Source organism: Barbus barbus (assembly GCF_936440315.1).
Source record: "Barbus barbus genome assembly, chromosome: 7".
In the NCBI taxonomy this organism is placed as follows: domain Eukaryota; kingdom Metazoa; phylum Chordata; class Actinopteri; order Cypriniformes; family Cyprinidae; genus Barbus; species Barbus barbus.
In genome coordinates, this window is record NC_136735.1 from 28,893,671 (window position 1) to 28,917,149 (window position 23,479).

General features: G+C 35.3%; 1 protein-coding gene across 1 annotated transcript in view; it reads left to right on the forward strand.

Moving 5' to 3' along the window:
- LOC306873308 (zeta-sarcoglycan-like) overlaps nt 1-20,680 on the forward strand; it is a gene marked incomplete at both ends in the record, with an annotated part of 264,934 nt that extends 244,254 nt beyond the window's left edge. Inside the window, 2 exons of the mRNA XM_079422505.1 lie at nt 5,555-5,678; nt 20,483-20,680. Coding sequence (XP_079278631.1) covers nt 5,555-5,678; nt 20,483-20,680 — 322 coding nt within the window. The remainder of the gene's footprint in view (nt 1-5,554; nt 5,679-20,482) is intronic.
- Nucleotides 20,681-23,479: the final 2,799 nt, after the last annotated feature.

Below are 23,479 nucleotides of genomic sequence, written 5' to 3' on the forward strand. Positions count from 1 at the left end.
TTTTGAACCTGAGGATGTATGAGGTTTCGGCGCCATATCGATCTGTGGTGGTGACCTTTACGTTTCTTGAGTCGTTTAGTAAATTGCCCTTGTTGTCATCTGTCATTTAGGTCACCAGTCACCTAGGTACATTATATAATTGAAAGAAGGACTCTTACATATTTATCTATCTATCTGTCTGTCCGTCCGTCCGAAGAGTGTGTCTTCAAAAGTCATTTAGTATAAACTTTATGAATGATGCCATAATATGACTACATATTATCACTAATATTTTAGATTTTTTTTTTTTTTTTTTGGTGAACATTATTGTAAATTGCTCTCTAGCTCTAGCTCTTTCTCAGTTGATCTGTCTCACACTTTTCTGTTTTAGTTTTACTCTGTCTTGTTTTGAAGCGGCCCTGATGTGGTGACTTCCCAAGACACATGGTCTCACTCGAGTGAATGATATTCTTCGACAGGAGTGAAATGAGATACAATATCATTCCTTTATTCCTGTAACCTCCTTCCTCACCACAGCAGTGCTTTAGGGACCCAGTGGGCCTACCTTATTCTTACTTCCCTCTCTGACCATGGCGGTCCCCCAGTTCTATCACTATCGATTAAATTATCAGCAATGGATGCGCACGGGCATGAAATTGCTTTACGTTTTCTCACAGGGTCTTGCTGCCAGCCACAATTTCCCCAGCTACATTTCACACAGCAGACAGGGAGGCTGCGAAAAGTCATTTTTGACCGATTCGAGGATTTGTCAGGGAATGTTGAGGACAGGAAATGGGCCATTGGGCCAAAAGCTCAGCGAGCTATAAAGGAAACCCACTCAGAGGGTCAAGAGCTCCAGTGAACTTTCTTGAAAGCCTTATTTCTGGCGCCATTATCTGCAGTGTTGTGCTTCAGATTTATGCACTTAAAGTTTCTGCGATGAGACGATTGTGATGATAATCGTGTTATGTAAAGCAGTGAGGTCCCAATGTGTCTCTCTTTGCTTTGCCAAAACTAACTAGAACAACTTTTAAAACTTTCTAAATGAGTTTCTAAGAATCTCCTTGGTTTTATCCTATAACATCATGGAGTCTAGTAAGCGAGAAGCTCTCCGAGAGGAACTTTAAAACTCAGGGAGGCTTGAAAATGTCAAATGCAACGCTTTTCTCATCTTTGGATTTGGCTGATGTTCATCTACCCATGGTACAGTGTCATTCATCAATCTGAAAGGCTGCAACCAAAAGTAAATACTCAGAGAGGAACATGAAGTCAAAGGTTAGCAGTTGGTATTGAGCTGCTTAATGTCGTCATTGGTCTTATTCTCAAAAGTCAAAAGTCAGTACGCAGCTTCTGTAACCATGAACATGTTGGAGACATAGTGATAAATGATACGACGAAGAGCACAAAACTCGTGAGAGAAAATCTCATTTGGTGGCTTATTGTAGGAAGGTTTGTGAAAGTAGGAAACAATGTATTGTTAAATAATCTATAAATAAAAACTTTTAAAAAAAGAGCTTTTTTGTAGTTTTTTAACTTTTTAAAAACTATAAAAAAAAAATGATTTATTTAAAAAATGTTTTTACTTTTATTTTTTGTTTAATTCACTGTATACACTATCAGAAAATTTATAAAGTACACAATACCCTTTCAAAAAGTACACGTTTGTACAAATTAGGTACTAATATGTACTTATAAGATGCAGATATGATTCTAAGGTACCACTATGTGTCATTTAAGGGTAAATAAGGTACAAAGATTGACTTTTTAGCTTGGTTGCTTTTGTGACAGCTTTGTAACTTAATTTTGAGAGTGTATGTATATCAATGCTGTGTGTAAGACGTTTTAAGGCTTTTATCTAAGAAATAACATCCATATTATATTTACTTACTGATCTAGAACTAGAACTACTTACTGAAATCACAAATTTTCAGGCTTTAATATGACATACTGCAAAGACTCCTAGCTTGAACTTGCAGCTATTTACACATCTTAGTCACGTCAAAAGCACATCATAGAAATTGCCTGACATGTTGCGGCAGCCAAAGTCAACCTATAAAAGGCAACTTTAGAGTAGCATAAGATTTTCAAATCTTAAAACTGTAATCTGATTTCAACCTCAGATGCTTCAGAACTCTACATATGTATTCATACGGCATACATGCACAACATTTGAGTCTTGCTGCGAATGGTGTCCTATTGAGCTACAGCTTCACAATGTGAATCTAGCAGATTCATTATATATTTGTCCCAGTAATATCCACTGTTGAATTCTAACACTTTTCTAAAACTCCCTTGGACTTTTAGCTTAGTAAACCTGAAAACTGCTAGTCAGAGCACCACTTCATAAATGTATTTTGAACAAACATTTGTGAGCAAGAAGAAGCCAAAGGAGTATAAATGTGATGTAAGTGTAAAATTTGAAACAGTCATATTTATTTATTGCTTTTCTTATGACAGTAACAAATATCCCGACGCATAAATTTGTCAGAGTGGCAGAAAAGGTCAAGATGTATGTTTGAATGGGTGAATTCGCTGGCGGAATAATGAATAACGCAGATAAGAGACTAAAGCAGGCCTCTCTTATCTTCCATATAAACTCAAGTCCACTCTCTGAACACTTAAGATATTTTGTTTTGCTGCTGAATTGCTTTGGAGCATGCTGAAACATAAAATCAATGGTTTGATTGAGTTCTATTCAGAAGACAGGGGATCTTACAGATAGAGCAAGACAGAACAAGGAAGGAATGAAAAGAGTAAAAAAGAGGGAACCATTAAGTCAATATATTCATTTCTGTCGTGTCATTAATTATATAGTGACTGCTCTTCTGTATTCAGTCAACTCACCTCGGCACTGATAGATATTGTGCTTTGATGCTACAAATGCATTAGTGTGTTCAAGAAAAAAAGGTTATACAATATATATATATAAATATATATTTATTAGTGCTGTCAATCGATTAAAAAATGTAATTGTGTTAATCACAGTCCAGGACTGTGATTTAATCATGATTAATCGCAAATTTAAAATACTAGGATTTACCTGTAAATGTGTTGAAATAAAGAAATGCATTACAAACTAGTTTAAGGAAACAGAACCTTTCACATCTCTGCAAAGTATGAGACATAATCCTTATTATCCATTATCAGCCTTTATACTGGCAATAAAACGTTTACCAAGCCACATCGCTTCAATCCCAGTATACATTTACCCAGCTATTATCAAAAGTATTTCTAAATAAATACAACTAAATATTTTCTTGCGGCCTTACATGAAGTATTATGACAAAATGCATTATGAAGAAGAATTGGACCTGATCTGCAGGAGCATTTGAGTTAACATTAGCGTCATGCTACATAAGACAATTTATGAGATTAATAGTACACTTTTACTCAGAACTCACTTTAAACCACCATCGAGTGTTTGTAATAACTTACTTTTGCAACCCGCAACCCACAGCTTTGTAATTATTCCCGGGACTGTATTTTCAAAATAGCCCAATTGAGCGGGAAAACCGCGACCCTGGCAACACTGGTTCGCTGTACCTTTATCAAATACGAGTATACATATCTCTCGCACTCTCTCTCTCTCTCGGACACACTCGCTTTCTCTCTTCGCGTTCGCTTCACTTGTCTAGCCCGGTGCCTCATAATCACACAATCCCTGCTTCCCAATGTGTATACTATCCACCCTATCTGCCCTAAATAGTAATTAAAATTACTAATATCACATATAAATTAGGATGGATAGTGTGCACATTGGGATGCAGGCAATGATAGATTACCTTCCGCGCTGCGATGACGGCAAGAAGTTGGGGTCAAACTTATGAAACGATGAACTGCTTTTTTGCAAACTCTAATCTTGCCTTTCTATTTTTGGTGCTGGTCAGAGGTTGGCATCTTGTTGTGTAGCATCTGTAATTCTGTGTCAAAGTCTCCTGAGGACAGTATATTGTCAGAGCATCACCCCAGCTTTCTGGAAGTTGTTGGTGATTTTACAGACACGTCTTTTAGGGTTCATTTTCACAGCTTTTATCATTTGTTGGTCATCAACTACTGTTGTTTTCTCAGCCGATCAGGTAGTTGTTGGTTGCTGGTGTCTCTGGTGGTTTCCAAACTCTTGATTTCTCCATGCCCTTTGTTTTTGCTATAGCTCTAATTGACTTCCTCTTTTCTTTTAGCATCCAAATTGCTTGCTTTTCTCTCAAAGTCAGCTCTCTCATCTTCATCCTGGTTTGTGTGTGTCATCATCGAATGCAAGATTCAGAAAACAGAAGTAATGGATATAACTGATACGACATATTCCCTGCTTTTAATATCTGAAGAATTAATGCAACAGGACACAACTGATCACTTAGAAAGCCCTGTGAGGCGTGTATGCTTAAAGGAATACTGTACCATACAAAAGTTTGAGATCAGTATAATTTTTTTTTTTTAAGAAATTACCATTTTTATTCAGAAAGTGTATGCATTAAATTGATCAAAAGTGACAGTTTGGACATGTATAATGTTAAAGATTTGCATTTCAAAGAAATTTGGTTCCTTTGAACTTTCAGTAAATCAAAGAATCCTGAAGTCAAATCATCATATCCACAACAATATCAAGCAGAACAGCTGTTTTAAGATTAATAATAATCATGTTTCCTTTGTCTAGAGTGCCAGAAGAGCATATTGTTAACATAATAATGTATCCAGTAGCCAAATAGTTAGCACATAGCAATTATTTAATTCCTACTGCCTTCATTCTGCTACGTAACACTCACTTTTCATGATTCAGTCCAGATCGATAAAATCAAGTCGTGTTCTACATTTAATATCTTGTTTTGCTTTGGAGAAACTCCACTCCAACTCCAAGTAAAATGAGTGTAAAAACGTGAAAAATATGGTGGATATTCAGAAGTGGACAGTTCATTCAGTCATCTCATTCACTGACAGATCTCAGATTGATTATTTTTTTCTAACTATGCTCTCCCTCTTTCCAATCGGCACATCATTTGTCTCTCACAAGTCTCATATAGCACTAAATAGAGCTTGAATGTGAAGACCATAATTAGTCTGCATTGTTTGGGAAAGTGAAATGTTCTAGCTTTGTTATACTAAATATCAGCACTCTTGAAGTGCCGCTTGTTCAATCAAATTAGAGAACCTGAACTAAACAAGTTTTTTTTTTTTTTTCTTGCACAAAAACAATGGGTTTTAAATGAATGATCTGAACTGGTATGACAGCTGAAAGCATTAAACTGCAACCTTACAACTAAAAAAAAAAAAAAAAAAAAAAAAATGTAATAAAATACACCCTAATTTAGTTAACAGCAAATAGAGATGAGGAGCAGCAATTTTTCTTCAAGATGAAGACATAAAATTGCACGCAAGGACTCAAACCGTTCAATCATTTTTTGAATAGTGTGAATCATCTGAACAGTCTGACTCACTAGAATGAATCAGGCATTTGCTACCTATGAGAGAGAAGACAGTTTAGCATGGTTTTTAATATTATTTGTTTCATTGAAAGCTGTGTGTGCACTAAAAGCAGTGATTTGTGGTCATGACTTCATAAAAGTCTGTCTTCTTCTAACAGGCTAGAGTCCCCGACGAGGACACTGACACTGGAGGCTCCAAAAGGAGTTGAAGTCAATGCAGGAGTAGGGGAATTCAAAGCTTCTTGTAGGAAAGATATCACTTTAGAGTCTTCAGAAGGAGAGGTGAGTATATGAAATTGTACTGTATAGAGGGAAATCTATGTGGATGTTAAAGGGATAGTTCACCCAAAAATGAAAATTCTGTCATCATTTACTAACACTCAATTAGTTCCAAACCTGTATGAATGTCTTTGTTCTGCTGAACTCAAAGGAAGGTATTCTGAAGAATGTGGGAAACAGAGCAGTTCTTGTCAGGGTTCTATCACTTCGGTCTAGTTTATTCATGGTTTTGTGACGGAGCCCTGACACTCCCTTCTTGTCTTGTTTTCTGGTGAGCGCACGGCTTCGAGTGTGCTCAAGCTGCGCGCTCTCTCGTCTGCGTGCTCTGTTTCATGTCGGGGTGTGGTGTTCGGATGCTGCAATTGAGTCCTCACTCCATCCCTTCACCCTCACCTGACAGTTCTGGGGCACCTTTGACTTCCATAGTATTTTTTTTTTCCTACTATGAAAGTAAATGGTGCCCCAAAACAGCCTGGTTACAAACTTTCTTCAAAATATCTTCCTTTGTGTTTGTGAGAGCAAAGAAATTCATACAGGTTTGGAACTACTTGAGGGTGAGTAAATGATGACAAAATTTTCATTTCTGAGTGAACTATCCCTTTAAGCCAGGACTGTCATAGATGGACAAAAATGTTACAGTTTTCGATGAGCAAGAAACTGTTGATTTACCAAGATTACAACCAATATTCCTAAAAAAAAAAAAAAAAAAACTGTTAAACATGAAATTATATGCTTTGTATTTACTGAACACACTTTTTAAAAATTCACATGCAGGGTGGAAAATGTATGTGAACCCTTGGATTTAAACTACCATTTTCTCTCAGCGAGAATGAATTCAAGAGACAGTAAATTGTTAAAAAAAAAAAAAAAAAAAAACTAAATTAAACTTTGTATTTCTTAAGGAGAGCTGAAGAAAAAAAATTGTGCCTTTAACCAACCAACCAACAATAACAACAAACAAAGTAGCACAACTCTTTTCAGCAATGATTTCTGAAGGACCATGTGACACTGAAAACTGTAATAATGGCCTCTGAAAATGTAGCTTCACAATGAATTACATTTTAAAATATATTAAAATTGAAAACACTTATTTTAAATGTCATATTTCACAATATTAATGTTTTACTGTATTTTTCATCAAACATATATGGATTTGGCCAGTATAAAAGACTCTTTTTAAGAACATTTTAAAAATCTTACCAACACCAAGCTTTTGTATGGTAGTGTAATAACTAATTGATCTTTGGCAGCAACATTTGTTGCGTTTAGTAAAAACATGAAAATGCATGATTATTTGTGTGTAATTTGTATAAACAGACTGTTTTTCTATTATTGTGGTTTATGCCAAGAGCACTACTGTAGCTCATTTCTATGAGCATTTAAAATTCACAGTTTCTTGTTTTCTGTCATTTTGGTGAGCACTTCTGACAATTCATCCCATGCTATGTGCATCAATTACAGGATTATTCATCACACAGTAGACTTACCAAACACATGAGTTGATTCTTGGCAATATGTCAACAATTTATTTGAAATATATATTTTTTTTATTCTCTCGCAGTTTGTTGCCGTTTGACGCTCTCTTGCTTATGTGCACATCTGATTACTTCCTGTCGCAGGCTATAGTTGCAGATTTACAAAGATAGTTGACCCAAAAAATTCAATTCTGTCATAATTTACTTACGCCATGTCATTCCAAATCCACAAAACTTTCAGTCATCTTCAAAACACAAATGAAAGTATTTCTATACCGGAGATATTTCTGTCCCTCCAAAAAAAAAAGACTTGTTAAAAACATAATCCATATGAATCAAGCAGTTTTATCGAAGTATTCAGAAAAGACACAAACGTTTTAAATGCTGAACAGATTTAATTTAGGCCTTTAGTCACACAAACATAAATCAAGAACCAGAGGTTTTTGTTCTGTTACACAAGCATGTTTGATCCTCTGCGAGAACCAGTGAAGTTTGCGTTAAGCAAGCAAGTTTGAGCTGCAGCTGACCATACTGTATTTGATGCATTTGCATTAATTAAAGTTTATATGTGACTAAAAGTCTAGATTCAATCTGTTCATAATATGAAGCAGTTGTGTCTCTTCAGAAGACTTAGATTAAACCACTTATTAGGATGTTTTTATGAACTTTTTGAAAGTTTTGGTTGCATGAACTCTTAGAGGATGAAAATAAATCTACCAGGTATCATTAAAACATCCTGATTTGCATATTGGAGATGAACAACATGGGTTTGGAACAACATGAAGCAAGTTGAGTAATTTATAGCAGAATTTTCCGTTTCTGTTCATTCAGTAATGAACTAACATTTTAAAACCTCAAACAGCAACATGTTTCAGTCTGGTAGTGTGTTAGAGACTTTAGTTGAAGATCAAGTCAAATTTTGAGCAATTTGTGCAGAATTCCCAGTAAATCCCAAAGCGTTCAAATACATTTTCTTCATCACAGAAGCATTATTACTGGTAGAGCGTGTACTGTACTTTTTTATCCAGAGCTCTGAAGATGTCTAATGTTCACATCTCATATAATGTGTTACATTACATCTTTTGTTAAGGTGGTGGATTGGTGACTTCAGTCCAATCTGGTCAGATGTAAGTGGCTCATGTCCTCAGTAATTGCTTCAACCAAACACCTCCTAACTACTTCAGATCTTTCTCCTTTCATTGTTCCTGATCTTGATTTTCCTCTCTGTTCTTCATCTTCCTGTTTTACATTCATCTGTCTCCATCTTTCTCTGTCTACAAGCCTAATTCACTGTCCAGTATAATTGCAGTGTTAGTGTAATTCCACGAGCACCTTGAACATGTTTAGATTATCCATGCTCACCGATCCCCCTCCCTCTCATTCAAATTAGTGCCGCCATGTTGAGCTGTCTAGCTTTCTTTCTCCCCCTTTCTCTTCCGTTGTCTCTCTCTCCTTCTCCAATCTCACTTTAGTAACTGCCCAGGCTATTTAATTAACTTCCCCGAGTCCAAGTCATATATCACACTGTTCTGTCACCTATTTGGGCTTTTTTCTTTTTTTCTTCTTCTTTCGTGCCGAGATAGCAGGGTGGTGCTGTGAGGAGTGAAATAAGAGACAAAGTGGTTGATGCACAGTAAGGGTGCTTCTAAAGCTTGCATCATTTCTTAAAGGAATTGTTAAAACGAGAGCTTCAAAAAGGATGCAAAAGCACCATATATGTGGTCCATATGACTTGTGCACTATATCCCAAGTCTCCTGAAGCCATACAATAGCTTTTTGACAAACAGATGTTATCCACTTATAGTTTTATCACTGTTATATTGTGAACTATTATTGCAATTTATATTATTTATATATTTTAATTTATTTCAAAATGTAATTTATTCCTGTTATGGCAAAGCTAAATTTTACTCCAGTCTTCAGTGTCACATGAAATCATGCTAATATGCTGATTTTGTTTACAAAAAAAAAAAAAAAAAAACATTGCTTATTAGTATTATCAGTACTGAAAACAGTTGTGTTGCTTAATATTTTTATTTTATTTGATTGTTTTCAGTATTGTTCTATGTATAGGACATTCAAAAGAACTGCATTTATTTGAAATAGTAATAGATAAATACTTTCCCTATACACTGTAAAAGAAAAAAAAAAAAGAGAAAAGTTTCTCAACTTATATTTTAGGAAATATCTCAAATTTTGGTGGTATAAAGTCAAAACAAAACATTGAGAAAACTCAAAAATCAGCTGAAGCTGGTTGCCTTAAACTTTTAAGTTTGCCCAACTTTTTTTTTTTTTTTTTTACAGTGTATAAATGTATTTACTTTTAAATCAACTGCATGCTCATTCGTCGTCTTGCATATAAATCAGAAATCAGGCTTATTCGTTCAGGCAGTTAATTTATTTATGAATTGGATCAACCAGTTCATTGAAAAGATCAGATTCAAAGAAGCATTCATTAACAAATCTCTCATGGACACACTATAGAGCTAATGTGGATGCCAAGTCTTTCAGTATATAAAGACTTTTTCTTTTTTCATATCACAAAGCTATTGTATTATGGCAAGCCGTTTTGACTTTTATTCCTTCTCAGGATATGAATTCTTGATATCAAGTTGATTCAGTTTTTACTAGTTAAAATGTTCATTCTTGATATCAGGAATTAGATTTCTACTAGAAAAAAGGTATATTCTTGATATCAACAATTTAATTCTTGATATCAAGAATTAGCGTTTTAACAAGTGAAAATGTAATTGTTGATATCAAGAATTAACATTGTTACTAGTGGAAATGTAATTGCTGATATCAAAAATAGCCATTGTTAATAGTAGAAATCTAATTCCTGATATCAAGAATTAACATTTTTAACTAGTAAAAATTGAATTGTTGATATCAAGAATTCATATCCTGAGAAGGAATAAAAGTCAAAACGGCTTGCCATAATTGTATGGCTATAGCATCCTTTTTGAGACTTTTTTGAAAAGTTTGCATGATTGAAAATTTCTCATTTTGAGTTTCACTGAAGAGAGTCTTTTGGAACCCAAAGTCGCTTTGTAATGACATGACATTAGAGTGAGTAAATAATGACTTGAATTAAAATTTTTGGGTGCACTAATATTTTCAAGTTTCTTTTGTAATGTTGCTGTTGTTGTAGTTGTTTTCCTTGCTTTTGTGCACTCTCTCTGTCTCCCTCTCTCTTTCTCTCTCTGTCTGTCTTATGAACAAGCTCAGTAATATAGAACAAAAGCTCATATCAGCACAATCCCATCCTGTTTGCCCCATCTCTCCCTGTAATTCTCCAGAGGGACGAGACGCTGAAAATAGATGCCTCTGTCAATTTAGAGAATAGAATCAAGTGCATTAGACAGCTGAGACGAGAAATCAAATCAATGTTGTCAGCAGCCGACTCTTAAGAGGGCAATGTTAAAAAGTTTGGGGTGAGAGAATTAAAGAGGAATGGCTGACTGGGTCCATGTCCTATTGCCTTTTCTCTTCCTGCTGCCCATTAAGATCAAGGGAAATGAAAAGTGACTGCTGTATGTGCTCTGAAATCTCTCGTGAGCGAAACAGAGGGAAAAGAGACCCTGAATACAGTTTCTTTAGGTTGAAGTCATAACAGCTTTGAATTTTAAAATGAAAAGATTAAAGATTAAAACAGCCTAAACTGGTTTGCTGCATCACCAGTTTTACTGGTTTTGGGCACTTTTCAGCTGGTAAGATTGGGAGACCATTTTTACAAGTGACTTGTAAAACAAATTACATTCCAGAGGTGTAAAGATTACCTGAAAACCATCCTTGATTAAAAATACAAACATCTTTCAGTGAAAATGACTTTGTTACAAGTTACAGTACAAGTCACCAATTCTTGTACATCTTGAGTAAATGTCTTTATGTATCTGATTTTAACAGAATTTAAGCATTTTACTCTTACTGAATGTAAGCTAAAAAATGCACTAGTCCCCCTGGAGAATGCTAGTGAAAAAAAAAACAGTTGATGAGTGAGGAGAACGAACTAAATCAAAATAAAACTGAACACCTCAATATTGCAATAAATCAAGGCTGACACAACAGTCTCAAATACTGAAGCCTCAGTTAAGCTCAAGTTCTCAAGTCAATCAATATCCTTTACACAGGTCTCTTCAGTATAATGGATAGATAAAATAATGTTAAGTCAAATTAAACAGTCACAGCCTACTTGCACTCGACATTCTGGTTTTAGCTGCAGCCATGTCCTCATCTTGTATATGAAACACCAGCAACTATCTAATGTACTTGCATTCATGTAAAATAGATTTGTTGACAAGTTTGGGTGAACAATGGCAAAACAGACAAGATATAGTACCTTCAATACACTGATTTTGTAGCAGAAATGAACTGCTGCAGGTAAAATGCCAAATCTAATGATTAATTGTATTACTCATCAGACATGTATTAGTGTAAAGAGTACATATACTTATTGAAAAATGTAGCCAAGTAGAGAGTAAAAGTTAATATATTTGATACTCCGTAAAACTGCAAAGTAGTCCAAAAGACAATTAAGTACAGTTTACTCAAATACTTTATATCGCTGGTACATTCAAATGTCACGGTATGAATTATTTAGTATATATAATGAAGTAAGAGATGGGCCATATAATGCTTTTCTTTCTTCTTTTTTTTCTTCAGCTAGCACAAGCATTATCCACAACAGATTAATGATGATACGCAACGAGTATAATATTCCTTTTTTATTTAATTTTTTGGCCTTTTTTAAGGAAAAAGTTAAAAATTACATAAAATCATTGGAAAGAGAGTGGGGGGGGGGGGGTCAGGAGGACATGACACAGTTTCCCCACTAAATTGCTGCATCAAGGCTCTTCACTTTTCATATTTATACAAGAACACTGTTTTCCACAGTGTTTATATATTTGAAATGTGCGGTCCATGTCAGAATGTCTGTTTTGGTTTGGTTTGTGTGATTCCGATATCTTGGGAAACACTTTCAGAATTATAATTTTTTTTTCCATCTGATGAACGATAAAAACATTGACACATTCAGAATCAAACCTGCTATCATGAGCTCAATAATTTAAAGCGGCAAATGCGTGTTCACTTAAAATAAGCAGAAAATATGATCCACTGGTCTGGGTGCTAATATAGTTATCTTCATAGATATCGTTATTGGTGTGAACAGGCCTTAAGGCTTGCCGCTTCCAGTGTCATTTGCGCTCATTCTTGTTATGTGTCCTCAATCTGGCAACCCGAGAGAACTGAGTCTGAGGGGGAAGGCAAGGGAGAAAAAAGCCCTCTCCAGTATGTTAAATATGGACTACAGTACCCATTTTAACTGCTGACTGTCAATATTACATATATCTTTCATAAATCATTCTAATATGCTAATCTGGTGCTCAAGAAATATTTCTTATTACTATCATGTAGGATAATCATGGAAACAGTGATACCTTTTTTGATGAATAGTTCAAAAGATCAGCATTTATTTGAATTTTTTAACAATATAAGTTTTTACAGTCAATTTTGATCAATATAATACATCCTTTCTGAATAAAAGTATGTTTATTAAAAAAAATGGACTCAAATTTTTGAATGGCAGTGTGTATGTAGATGGAATTAGATTAGACAACATCTAAATGAAAATGTTCAACATGAGGCTAATTCATTGATTTCACAACCATATAAAAACAGTGCTATGCAAATGTCCTCATGATTACCCCAGTAGAGCCCTCAACTAGATCAGTTTTCATTACGACTAAACACCATCACATCATCACCATGCATGAAATTAAGTACCTATTTTGTTGTTGCGCTTGTGTTACATGGCAGCTGCGGAGCCTATTAAAACCCCCATTCTCTCCACCTGAACACTCCCTCTCACTGCAGCCAGCCAATGAAGCAGTGGATATAGATACATATGGTGCCGACAAGCCGAGGAGACAGGGTTGCTGAAGCAGGCATATGTACGCTAATGTTTCATTTGTTTGTGCAAAGCTCCAATATGGTGTCCATTTGAGACCAGCTCTTAAGCCCATGCATCTTAATAAAGCCACTAGGGTGTGTGATAGGGACAAAGTAACGAGAGAAACGCTCCTAAACTAGCACCGCCGCCGAATCAGACTCATCTATCAGCTTACAAATCTATCAGAAGCCCCGTGGTGCAGGAGAGATCCTACGAGGTTAATAAACCAACAGCCAAATTACTCCCAGCAGTTTGTTTTGCCCCTGGGTTGTTTCTATGTGATGGCAGCAAGGTTTTATTTTCTATTATTCTGGAGTATGGAGTCCCACGGCACTTCTCTCTGCCATGCTTAAAGGTGCTTTTTCTAAAGTGTGGCTCTAAAAAAACAGGGTGGAAATTTAGTTTTTGGGGAGTTTTTATTTGTGCCAACTCCATTTGGATTTATCCTTCTGTTGTTGTTCTCCTCTCAGAAGTCTTGTGTCAGTTGTATAGAATTCTCGTGTTAGTCATATGGTTGTTTGTAAAAATAAAAATGTTTTAGATGTCACATTATATTCTAATCAGCACATTGACTGAATTATCCATTAAGAGAAGAAAAGCAAGGCCTTTGTGGATTCTCTGCAGTTCCAGTGATGTATGTGGAAAAAATATTCTGTGTGAAACTTGAAATTTATTCTATGTCATCAGACTTTAAACCCTCCTGTTTTGGTGCTGTAATCTTTAATTTAAGACCCAAATATCCCATGGAAGTATGTGAACGTGAACACCTTTTTGAAGTGTGTTAGAATGCAATTCATAATGCAACACATAGTAAACATTAAGCACAACAGAAGTGCACATTAGAAGGCATTAGACATTCAATCGCAGTATAGTTAGTTTTTATATTTAGGTCAACTACTGTGATGACGCAAATTACTTACCATTGCTTACGCAAAAGTTTATAGCTAGCTACCTAAATGATAACACATCTGGTTTGAAGGTACACTGTGTAACGTTTGGCACTCTAATGGTCTGCATCTTGCAGAAGAACATTGTAGCTGGAGCTAGACAGGTCTAAAATAGTCAGAATATAAACACTTTTTATGGGCATACAGTAGTTGTTCAGGATAATACAAAAACACAGTTTGGATGATGGATTCATTACATCAATTTTGTATATTTTAAACAACACCAACAACAAAAAGTGCACATAGTGCACCTTTAATGGAACAAATATTTTAAGGTAACAAATTTTCATTTTAGTGAGTTAGCTCTTTAAATATGCACAGGCAAGCCAAGATATGTAAAAAAAACAAAAAAACAATAATAATAATAATACAACCTTAAACAGTCCAGATATAAATGCTTCAAATTACAAATGGACAGCTGACATTAATTATAAAAAATTATCCTAATGCCAACTTCTATTTTTAATATCATTTATTTTGCATTTAATAAATAAATGAATTAAAATGTAATTATTATTTTGAATATATATATATATATATATATATATATATATATATATATATATATATATATATATATATATATATATATATATTAGGGCTGGGTAAAAAATATCGATTCTCCGATTTTAATCGATCTTCAGTTTAACGCAACAATATCGATTCGGGAAATCCCCGAATCGATTCTTAATGCCTGTGCTTCAAGTAAGAGGATATGAATATTCACCTCTCGTCCTGAAGGTGTCACCATCTATAGATATACTTACCTGGCAGGGGAGACACCATGATCAAGAAGGCGGTTCACCCAGGGCGAGGCTTGGCCACGGTGTGTGTGTGTTCACTGCTGTGTGTGCACTTGGATGGGTTAAATGCAGAGCACGAATTCCGAGTATGGGTCACCATACTTGGCTGAATGTCACTTCACTTATCTTTCGAATTGCTCCACTAAAAAAAACAACTGTGTGCACCCTATTATTAATGTAGATGTGTATTTCAGTAATAAACTTAAGTAGGAGAGTTTCAGTTACCAGCATTTATATCAAAATATGGATCCCATGTCTGCAAAACTAACATTTTAAATGAAATATTGATAGCTAATCGATATCGAATCGAATCGAAATCGAATCGAATCGAAACCATAAAAATAAGAATCGAATCGCAGAATTGGTCAAAATACCCAGCCCTAATATATATATATATATATATATATATATATATATATATATATACTGTGTGTGTGTGATTTTTATTTTTATTTTTACTGGCCGTATATTAATTCATTAAAAAAGTCAGAATTGCAATCTAATTGCACATTTATGGTTGTTGTTGTTTTTTTGTTTTCCTTTGCTTTCAAATGCACTTGCAAAGATTGAGTTTGTGTAGAGCAGAATTTATGGCGGGAAAATATCACAACGCTTCACTCAGGGAATGAGATTACATATTTATGAAAAGTTACCGGCCAACTTATAAGTAACGCTGTTTCATTTTCTCTCCAGTGCTGATTTTTACTCACATACGGTACTTGGCATGTGTTGATTTTAGGCCCTTTATATGTATACATACACTTGACTGGTTAATTGCTCAATTGGCCATATTTGTCATGTAGCGTGTGGTCCAAACATTATCATTATGCAGCCCCAGGTCTATAAACTTTTATCTTTGAAAGCTCCAACTATCATTTTATATTAGTAAATCCAGAAGTAAATGAAACGTGCGGCAACTTCACGCTAGAACTGTGTGATTGTCACGGTCATATAGACAAGAACAAAAGAGATTGAGATCGGAGATCTCAGCAATCTGTCTGTGTTTTATAGCTTGCGACTCCACTCATCTCCAGAGCGTAATGAAGTGTGTGGTACACACCAATGACCTCATGAAATCTAATGGGTTACCTGTATGTGTTTCTATCCCCGCCCTTCATTTACCTCTTACCATCCTCCCTAGCTTTAGCTTTCTTCTCTTTCCTCGACCTGTTCTCTTTCATTTGCTTCTTCTCTCCTCCAGCTGTGACATGGGAGAAATCATGCATGAAAAAATGTTTGGGCCAACTATAATTGGCCTTCCCTACACATATAAGCATTCAAGTTTACGCACACACATTCCCTGATAGTGGTTCCAGAACTGAAAGAGGTTTGTAAACAACGCACCAACTGTTTTTTCTGGGTTTTTTTCATCCCATGGTTGACTGACAGTAATTCATACAGACACTTTCATTTGGGGCGGTTGCCATCTTTAATCCTCTCATAAGATGACCTAAATGACTTCCGTTCCGACTTCTTTCCCTTGTCTCTATCTCTCTTGCTCCCCCTGGACAGCCCCCCCATCCCTCTCTCTCATAGTGTCTCTCAGTAGGGGTCGTGATAGCTGTCAGCAGGTGGTGTCATTAGCCATGCCACATCTCCAAAAATTCCGGAATTCCGTCTCTTGGCAGAAAACGGGAGAGTGTTTAAAATGGAATTGGATTTGAGGGTCTGTTTTGGGCCAAGGTGGCACTCACCGGTATTAGGTGACACAATACATGAGGACATGTCGGCTAATCGCATGCCAAAATAGAATTTCAGTAATTTGGCAGTGAAGGGGATGAAGTGATAAAAGCATTTAGAGGACAAATAATATGTCCTTAAATAGAACTGAGACAGAAAGACGTGTAATAAAGGGGACTAAGGTTTGGGGGCGGCATTTTTAGCGAAATAAAGAATAGAGATTATGATTAATATAGTTAATCATGAAGTACTGATTATGACAAGTTCCATTTGCATAACAAATTATGTTTATTTTGATAGTGGTTAGTAGTATTGTAACCTATCACAGGTGTACAATGGCCCTAAAATATATTTGGATACTTTTGGACACTTAAACATGCCTGAAGTTATTGCATTAGATGCAAATAACAAGTTGCGCCTGCAAATAAATGATGCTAATTCTTAATTAATCGAATTAATTAAATAAATAATTCTCAGAATTATTCTAGAGCCTTTTTATCAATTGTTTTTAACCAACTGGTCTCAAAGTCATTTGATTATGGATGTATGATGGAGTGATGCACCAAAATTTTGTGTATTTAACATAACGCTTTAATGTTATTGGCTTCAAAGTCATGTACAGCGTTACAGCTGAAGGTGTTTGATGTATTTTCCTGTATAGTACCTATTTGTGTGTTTAAAATTAAAATGACTATTAAAATTAATAAAGTTAAAAATTAAAATAAAGAGATAAAAAAATAGCACACCAAATAGAAACAGAAAATTGTACCATTGAAACGCACTTTCATGAGATCGGGTCATTCACGTTTGCGTCTTCTCCAGCAAATAAGCAAATACCCAGAATATTATGTTACAATGGCTGTCTGGACGAGTATTTGAGTAAACGCAGTCAGTTAATAAACACAAACAGTTAAGAAAATATTGGATGCGTGTCAGTATAACGGATCCAAGCATTTCTTATATTAGGCTAATAATGTTAATCAAACAACAAAAGAAAAACATGAATCACTTACTAAGTAACTTCTGTAAGTTTAATAGGTAATTGTTTCTAATTACTTCATACAGTAATACAGTCTTCATAAGCACAGTAAAATACTGTTTATTTAGGTAATTTGTATCATTGTATCTAATGGTCTCTCTCAGGTCTAAGCCCCCCTAAAGATCAAGTCCTAGAACCGCCCCTGGTGTTTGCCATCCAATAATCACAATAAGATGTGTTCTGTGTTACTGTGGATATGAAACAAAATCTCAGCTTTCTAATTCTGTAAATTTTATCACAACATTCAAACAATAAATAACATTTTAGTGCTCTTGAATGTGATGTACAGTAACAGACTGCTGTAACAAGAAAATAAACATGTTGAAAAAAAATGACTGAAATGTGTCATGTAATTCCTGTAACTCTAGAGAGGAGCAATTTGTTAAACATATGCACTATATTACATACTCATATACTTACTATAATTACTTATTATTAATTCATAATTCCACAGCCCTACTAAAAAGAAAACAGAATCCAATATGTTCCAATATGGATTAATGGTGAGTCCATAATCAAAGAAGGCAGGAGTCATCAGTAGAGGGAATATTTCATGCCATTCTAGCTATGTGCAATACTTTATGGATCATAAAGTCACTGTAGATGCTTGTCAACCCCTTGAGGGTAATTGCAGATGTGAAAGTGCAATGTTCTGCATTACTCAAGTGGGCTTCCAGTAGGCTATGTTTCAACACTGCAAAGTGTTCTGAAAAGCCTTGGAAGGCATTACTGGATGTAGAACTTGAACCCTCCTTACATTTTAATTAACATTTTTTTTGTTCTTTATGCCTCTATATGTCTTTTAAGGCCTATTACCTGTTCTGCACAAATATGTTTGCATTTATTTATTCATCAAGGATTTTCCTTTACATTGATCACAATGATATGTGTTAGTCCTTATACAAATTGTCCTGATCTTACTCCGCTTAGAGGAACAAACATATAGATTTTTTAAAGATGTCTTTGTTCATATTTAATGCTGGTGGTAGGAGCACTACATTACTCAATTTGTATTTAAAGAAATCTGTCAAATATGGCAGTTCATCTGAGGACTGCATGTGCATGTCGATTGTATAAAAATCAACTTCACTTTATATAAGTGTTATATTCAAGTTTGCAGGGCACTTGGAGAGAGCAAAATGAAAAACTGACACAGCAAAAGGCGAGAGAAACAAACAATGAGAAACAAAGTGAGCGACAGATAGGGAAAGTGGCTGTGAGCTGTCCTGCTGACAGCAAAGCATCATGGGGCTTGTTTGTGCAAATGTTTATAGAGATATGCCCTGTAAGCACCTCAGATACCATTACTTACAGTAATTAGTTCTTCCTTGTTGGTGTTTTCTCTCTCTCTCTTCCTCTTTTGTTTTTGTCACTCTCCCACAGCGTGTGAGTTATGATAAAGATTATTTGGCCTTTCCTAGCTGTCAGAGCTAACAGACTTTTTGGAACTGATAAATACATGAATCAACATATTTATAAATCAAAGGGCAAAAAGGCTTTTAATGAAATGTAGTTTATGTCCCTGCTGATGTTCTCTCTCCAGGTCCATATCTGGAAATTAAATTTGTGTCCTTCAGGAGGAATTAATGTGCCAGGATTGTGTCATGTCTTGTATCATAATCGTACACAGCCAGCTTTTTTAATAGCATATTGCATCTTAGATGTTTATTCAAGTTTGGGAACTTGTGTCCCAGGGCTTACTTTTTAGTAAAACTAACTTACTAAACCTAAACTTTTTTTAAACGCACCTTCAGGAGTTATTTGTAATACTTTCATACATAATGTATTTGTGTTTACCCTTGTTTTACCTGGGGAAAATCAATGAAAACTGTGATGATCTAAATTAATCAGATTAATTGCAAATTAATTGCACAACAATTTGGACCCCAAAAGATTAAAGTCAAAATTGTGTTAAAGTGAGAAAAACACTGAATAGACATAACAAAAAGTAGATTTAGAGGAAATATTTTGAGTCAACCTAGAATTTGCATCTGAAGTGGTTTTTACATATATTCACACATACTGGTCAGAGGTTGGATGAATGCATTTACACTGTAATTAGGATTGCATAAATCATTTTATGAGATGAATGAGTTTGAAAAACATTAATATTGGTACAGTATATGAAATGATTTTCTTCAAAAAAATGATATCATGCTCTAATATGAAACTAAAGCCACCAATAGGTGGCATGTTAAATCAAATGAGTATCACATTTGTAATCATGCAGATATTCAAATAGCATCCTTGCTCATTTGATATTGTTTTTATTTAATTTATTTTGTTATGGCTTTCAGAAAGAAATGAGAGACGTGACAGAATTCTCCTTTGATGCATATATACATCACACCCTCATATTTTGATAAAAAATGGCTACTTTTCACCTTTTGGCCAAGAACCGGCCACTGAGTATCTTTCAAAGATCTGATGCCACGAACCTTGCAAACTTATAATAGTTATAAGTTATATTGCAACAAATATAGTGTTTCCAGGCAGACTGTTAAAAACCTGTGAATCTTGACTTCTGGAAGCTGTGTAAAGCCAGTCATTGAGTTTAGAGCTTGCAAAATTGGAAAAGTACTGGCCATTTGTGTGGAATAACCATCAGATAGTCAGTGAACAGACTGTGGGGGTCCTCTGAAGCTGGAAAATGGTGTTGAGGAGATACTAAGCAACACATGCACACGGACAGAACTGGTCAGACTGATGTGCCTTTCAGGACAATGCTGTTTAACTGTGTATACCTCACATAATGACACAGCCTTTTATCAGTGTGGTATTTTTATGAGTAAATGCAACTTAATCCTAAATTACTGTTATTATGTTGATTTATCTGAAGTCTTTGATTATAACGTCTGTCTTCTCGTATTCTTTACTCTTTCCCTTTTCTCTCCTCGCCTCTCCTCCTCTCAGATCTTTCTAAACGCAAACTCAATCCGTCTTGGAAATCTTCCACACGGGAGCGTGGACCCTTTGCTCGGTCCAGGGACCACGTACCCCAAACAGACTGTGTACGAGGTGTGCGTATGTCCCAGCGGCAAGCTTTATCTGTCTCCTGCAGAGAGCTCCTCCACCTGCCAGACCACCAACAGTGTGTGTCTCTGGAGCTGAGAAAGGTGGGTGGGCCATGGACCACCCAGCACCAGAAAGGCCTTCCTTCACCTTTCCACACCTGCTCCTTCCCTTCCTCCTCTACTTTCTCTGACCTCTTTTCTTTCTCAAGACATTTCTGTTAAGCCTTTCTTTTATCCATCCATCCATCCATCCATCCATCCATCCATCCATCCATCCATCCTCTGTCTGTCTGTCTGACTGTCAGTCTAGCTATCTATCATAAAGACATATAACGGTCTGTGTTTCTCTGTCTGTCAAGCTAGTTAGCTAGCTAGCTTTTTATCATAAAAACGTCTGTCTGTCTATCAGTCAGTCAGTCTGCTTTTCATAAAAGTGTCTGTTTTTCAGTTTGTATGTCTGTCAGTCTGTCTGTCTAGCTAGTTAGCTAGCTAGCTTTTTATCATTAAAAACATCTGTCTGTCTGTCAGTCAGTCTGCTTGTCTAACTAGTTAGCTAGGTTTTTTTTCATAAAACCATCTGTTTTTCAGTTCTACTGTTTCTGCTTCTACTGTAGCTAGCTAGCTGTCTATCATAAAAGCATTTGTCTATCTAGCAGTCATACTGTCTAGATATCTAACTAGCTAGCTTTCTATCATAAAAGTGTCTGTCTATCGATCTATCCATCTGTCAATCTGTTTGTCAATCTATATTTCTGTCGATCCCCATTTCTTTTCCACATTGACCGTACATCACTCTTTCTCATTTTCGTCATTTTTATTTATCTTCCTCTTCCCCTTTGTCCTCTCAAGCAGAAATCAGGAATCATTAGGCGTATCTTGGCTCGGTTGAAGCTGCATCTTCCCAATCTGTAAATGGAGCAGAAACTCTCTTGTTGTTGTTTTTTTTTTGTGTGTGTGTGTGTTTTGTTCCTCTTATTTTTGTATGAGCGTCTGACTCAGTGGAGGATTGCGAATGTGTGCCGGACGCTGGACTGCACTCGTGAATGAGCACACACACAGCGACCCCCAAACGAGTGTCTGTTTTTCTAAAGAAGATACAAAGGTGCCTTTGCTACTGTTAGTAAAGCACATCACCTGCTACTCTCCCTCCACGTGCAGTAAGACTAAACTCCAAACGAACCCTCTCCTCTCTTTTAGTTCCTGGGTCAAAAAGACACTACGATAAACAGAAAAGAAAACAAAAACTTACTTTCCTCTTGGATGTTACTTTTGGAAAAAAAAGCACAAGATTATGCCATGTATATAACAACATTAATAAATAATAATAAAAAGAGAAACTTTATTTTAAGAATTTTGTATTCAAGAATGCTTGATAACATTTCTTTTTTATTGTTTAGGTCTCATGGACATGTTTACATGTACTATGGTGAGTTAATGTTAAAATAATACTGTTTTTTTCCTTCTTCTTTTTCTTCTCTTTTTTTTTAAAAAAACTCTTTACCTGTTATCAACCAAATTCAATTGTTGGATTGTATTTAGGTCCTAACTAAAATTGATCCTGCCAGTCAAAAAGAGGTGCCGTAATCTTTTCCCAACTCTATGGTTATGTTTTTTATTTTATTTAATTTTGTGTGTCTTTTTTATTCCTGCCACATGATGTAGTGTAAAAATCAATACTGCAAGCTTATTATTAATCATCATTCTTACATTATTTACTGTTTTCAGTGTTTCGGGCCATGGACCACTGCACTTGGGTAAATTAAAATATGATTTAGAGCATTGTTTCTGCAAAAAAGATTTTAGAGTGAATGAAAAGTAAACTGCCAATGTAGAATAACCTTTCATAGAAAAAATGTGTTTGTCCCATTTGGAAAACTGTATTAATGCAAGAATAGCTCCTAAAAATATAATTTCATAGTAATAAATGAGGTCATAATTAAAAACAGTTCTAATAAATAAGCAATATGCACAAAATTAGGAGCCATTCATGTAAAAATCTAATTCCAAAGAGGTTATCACACTTATTGTACAGCAGTAATCCAATAACACTTGTGTTCATGACTGTCATCAACCTCGTTATGACACATGAAACATTGTCGTTTGAGAATTTTGACAGCAGTTTTCTTCAGTTGCGAGAGACATAAGAAAGTATGTTTGGCAATAGGAAAAAGTGAAAAGTGAAAAATAAAGCGATCACGCCTGTAATAACTGAAGTATACGTCTAAATTGAAAAACTCAACTTTTTTGGATGAAAAAAGTCTGGAAAGACGATATCCACATATGCCCTCATAAATGTTCAAAATACGGCGGAACCTGGATGGCAAACTCTATAATAACACAGAACGGGCTAATATACAGTAGTCTGGGGTGCTTAGCATCAAAATAACTTTATTTATTTTTGTGTTTACGTTCAGTAGGAGAGAAGATTTCTTAAGCGAAAACAAATATATATTTTCTTATAAATTCTATGCAATGTGTTTGTAAGGTTGCTGTGAGGTTGGAAATTTATTCAGTTATATAAGAGGTCAGAAATACTGTCCTAGATTTTCTTTTCATCATAACTCTAGTATTATAACACTCAAATTAATCATGAAATGAGTTTGAAAATAATTAAAAATAAACATGAAATGATGAACACAGGCAAATATGTTTGTTTGGGGTATTAAATATCTTTATTTGGGAGATGAATCCCAAGCACTGTCTTTCTCTTCATTCGCTTTCCATGTTATTTCTCACCAGTTTTAGAGTCCATGGGGAGTTGATTTATTTTCTGTGAAGAAAAGTAAGGACATATGTTACTCAATCACCCTGTCTCTGTCTTTTTATTTCTTTATTTTCTGTCCATTTTCTATCAGTGTTTGACTAGAATGGGTAGAGGCAGGCAGAGGCAGTCTTT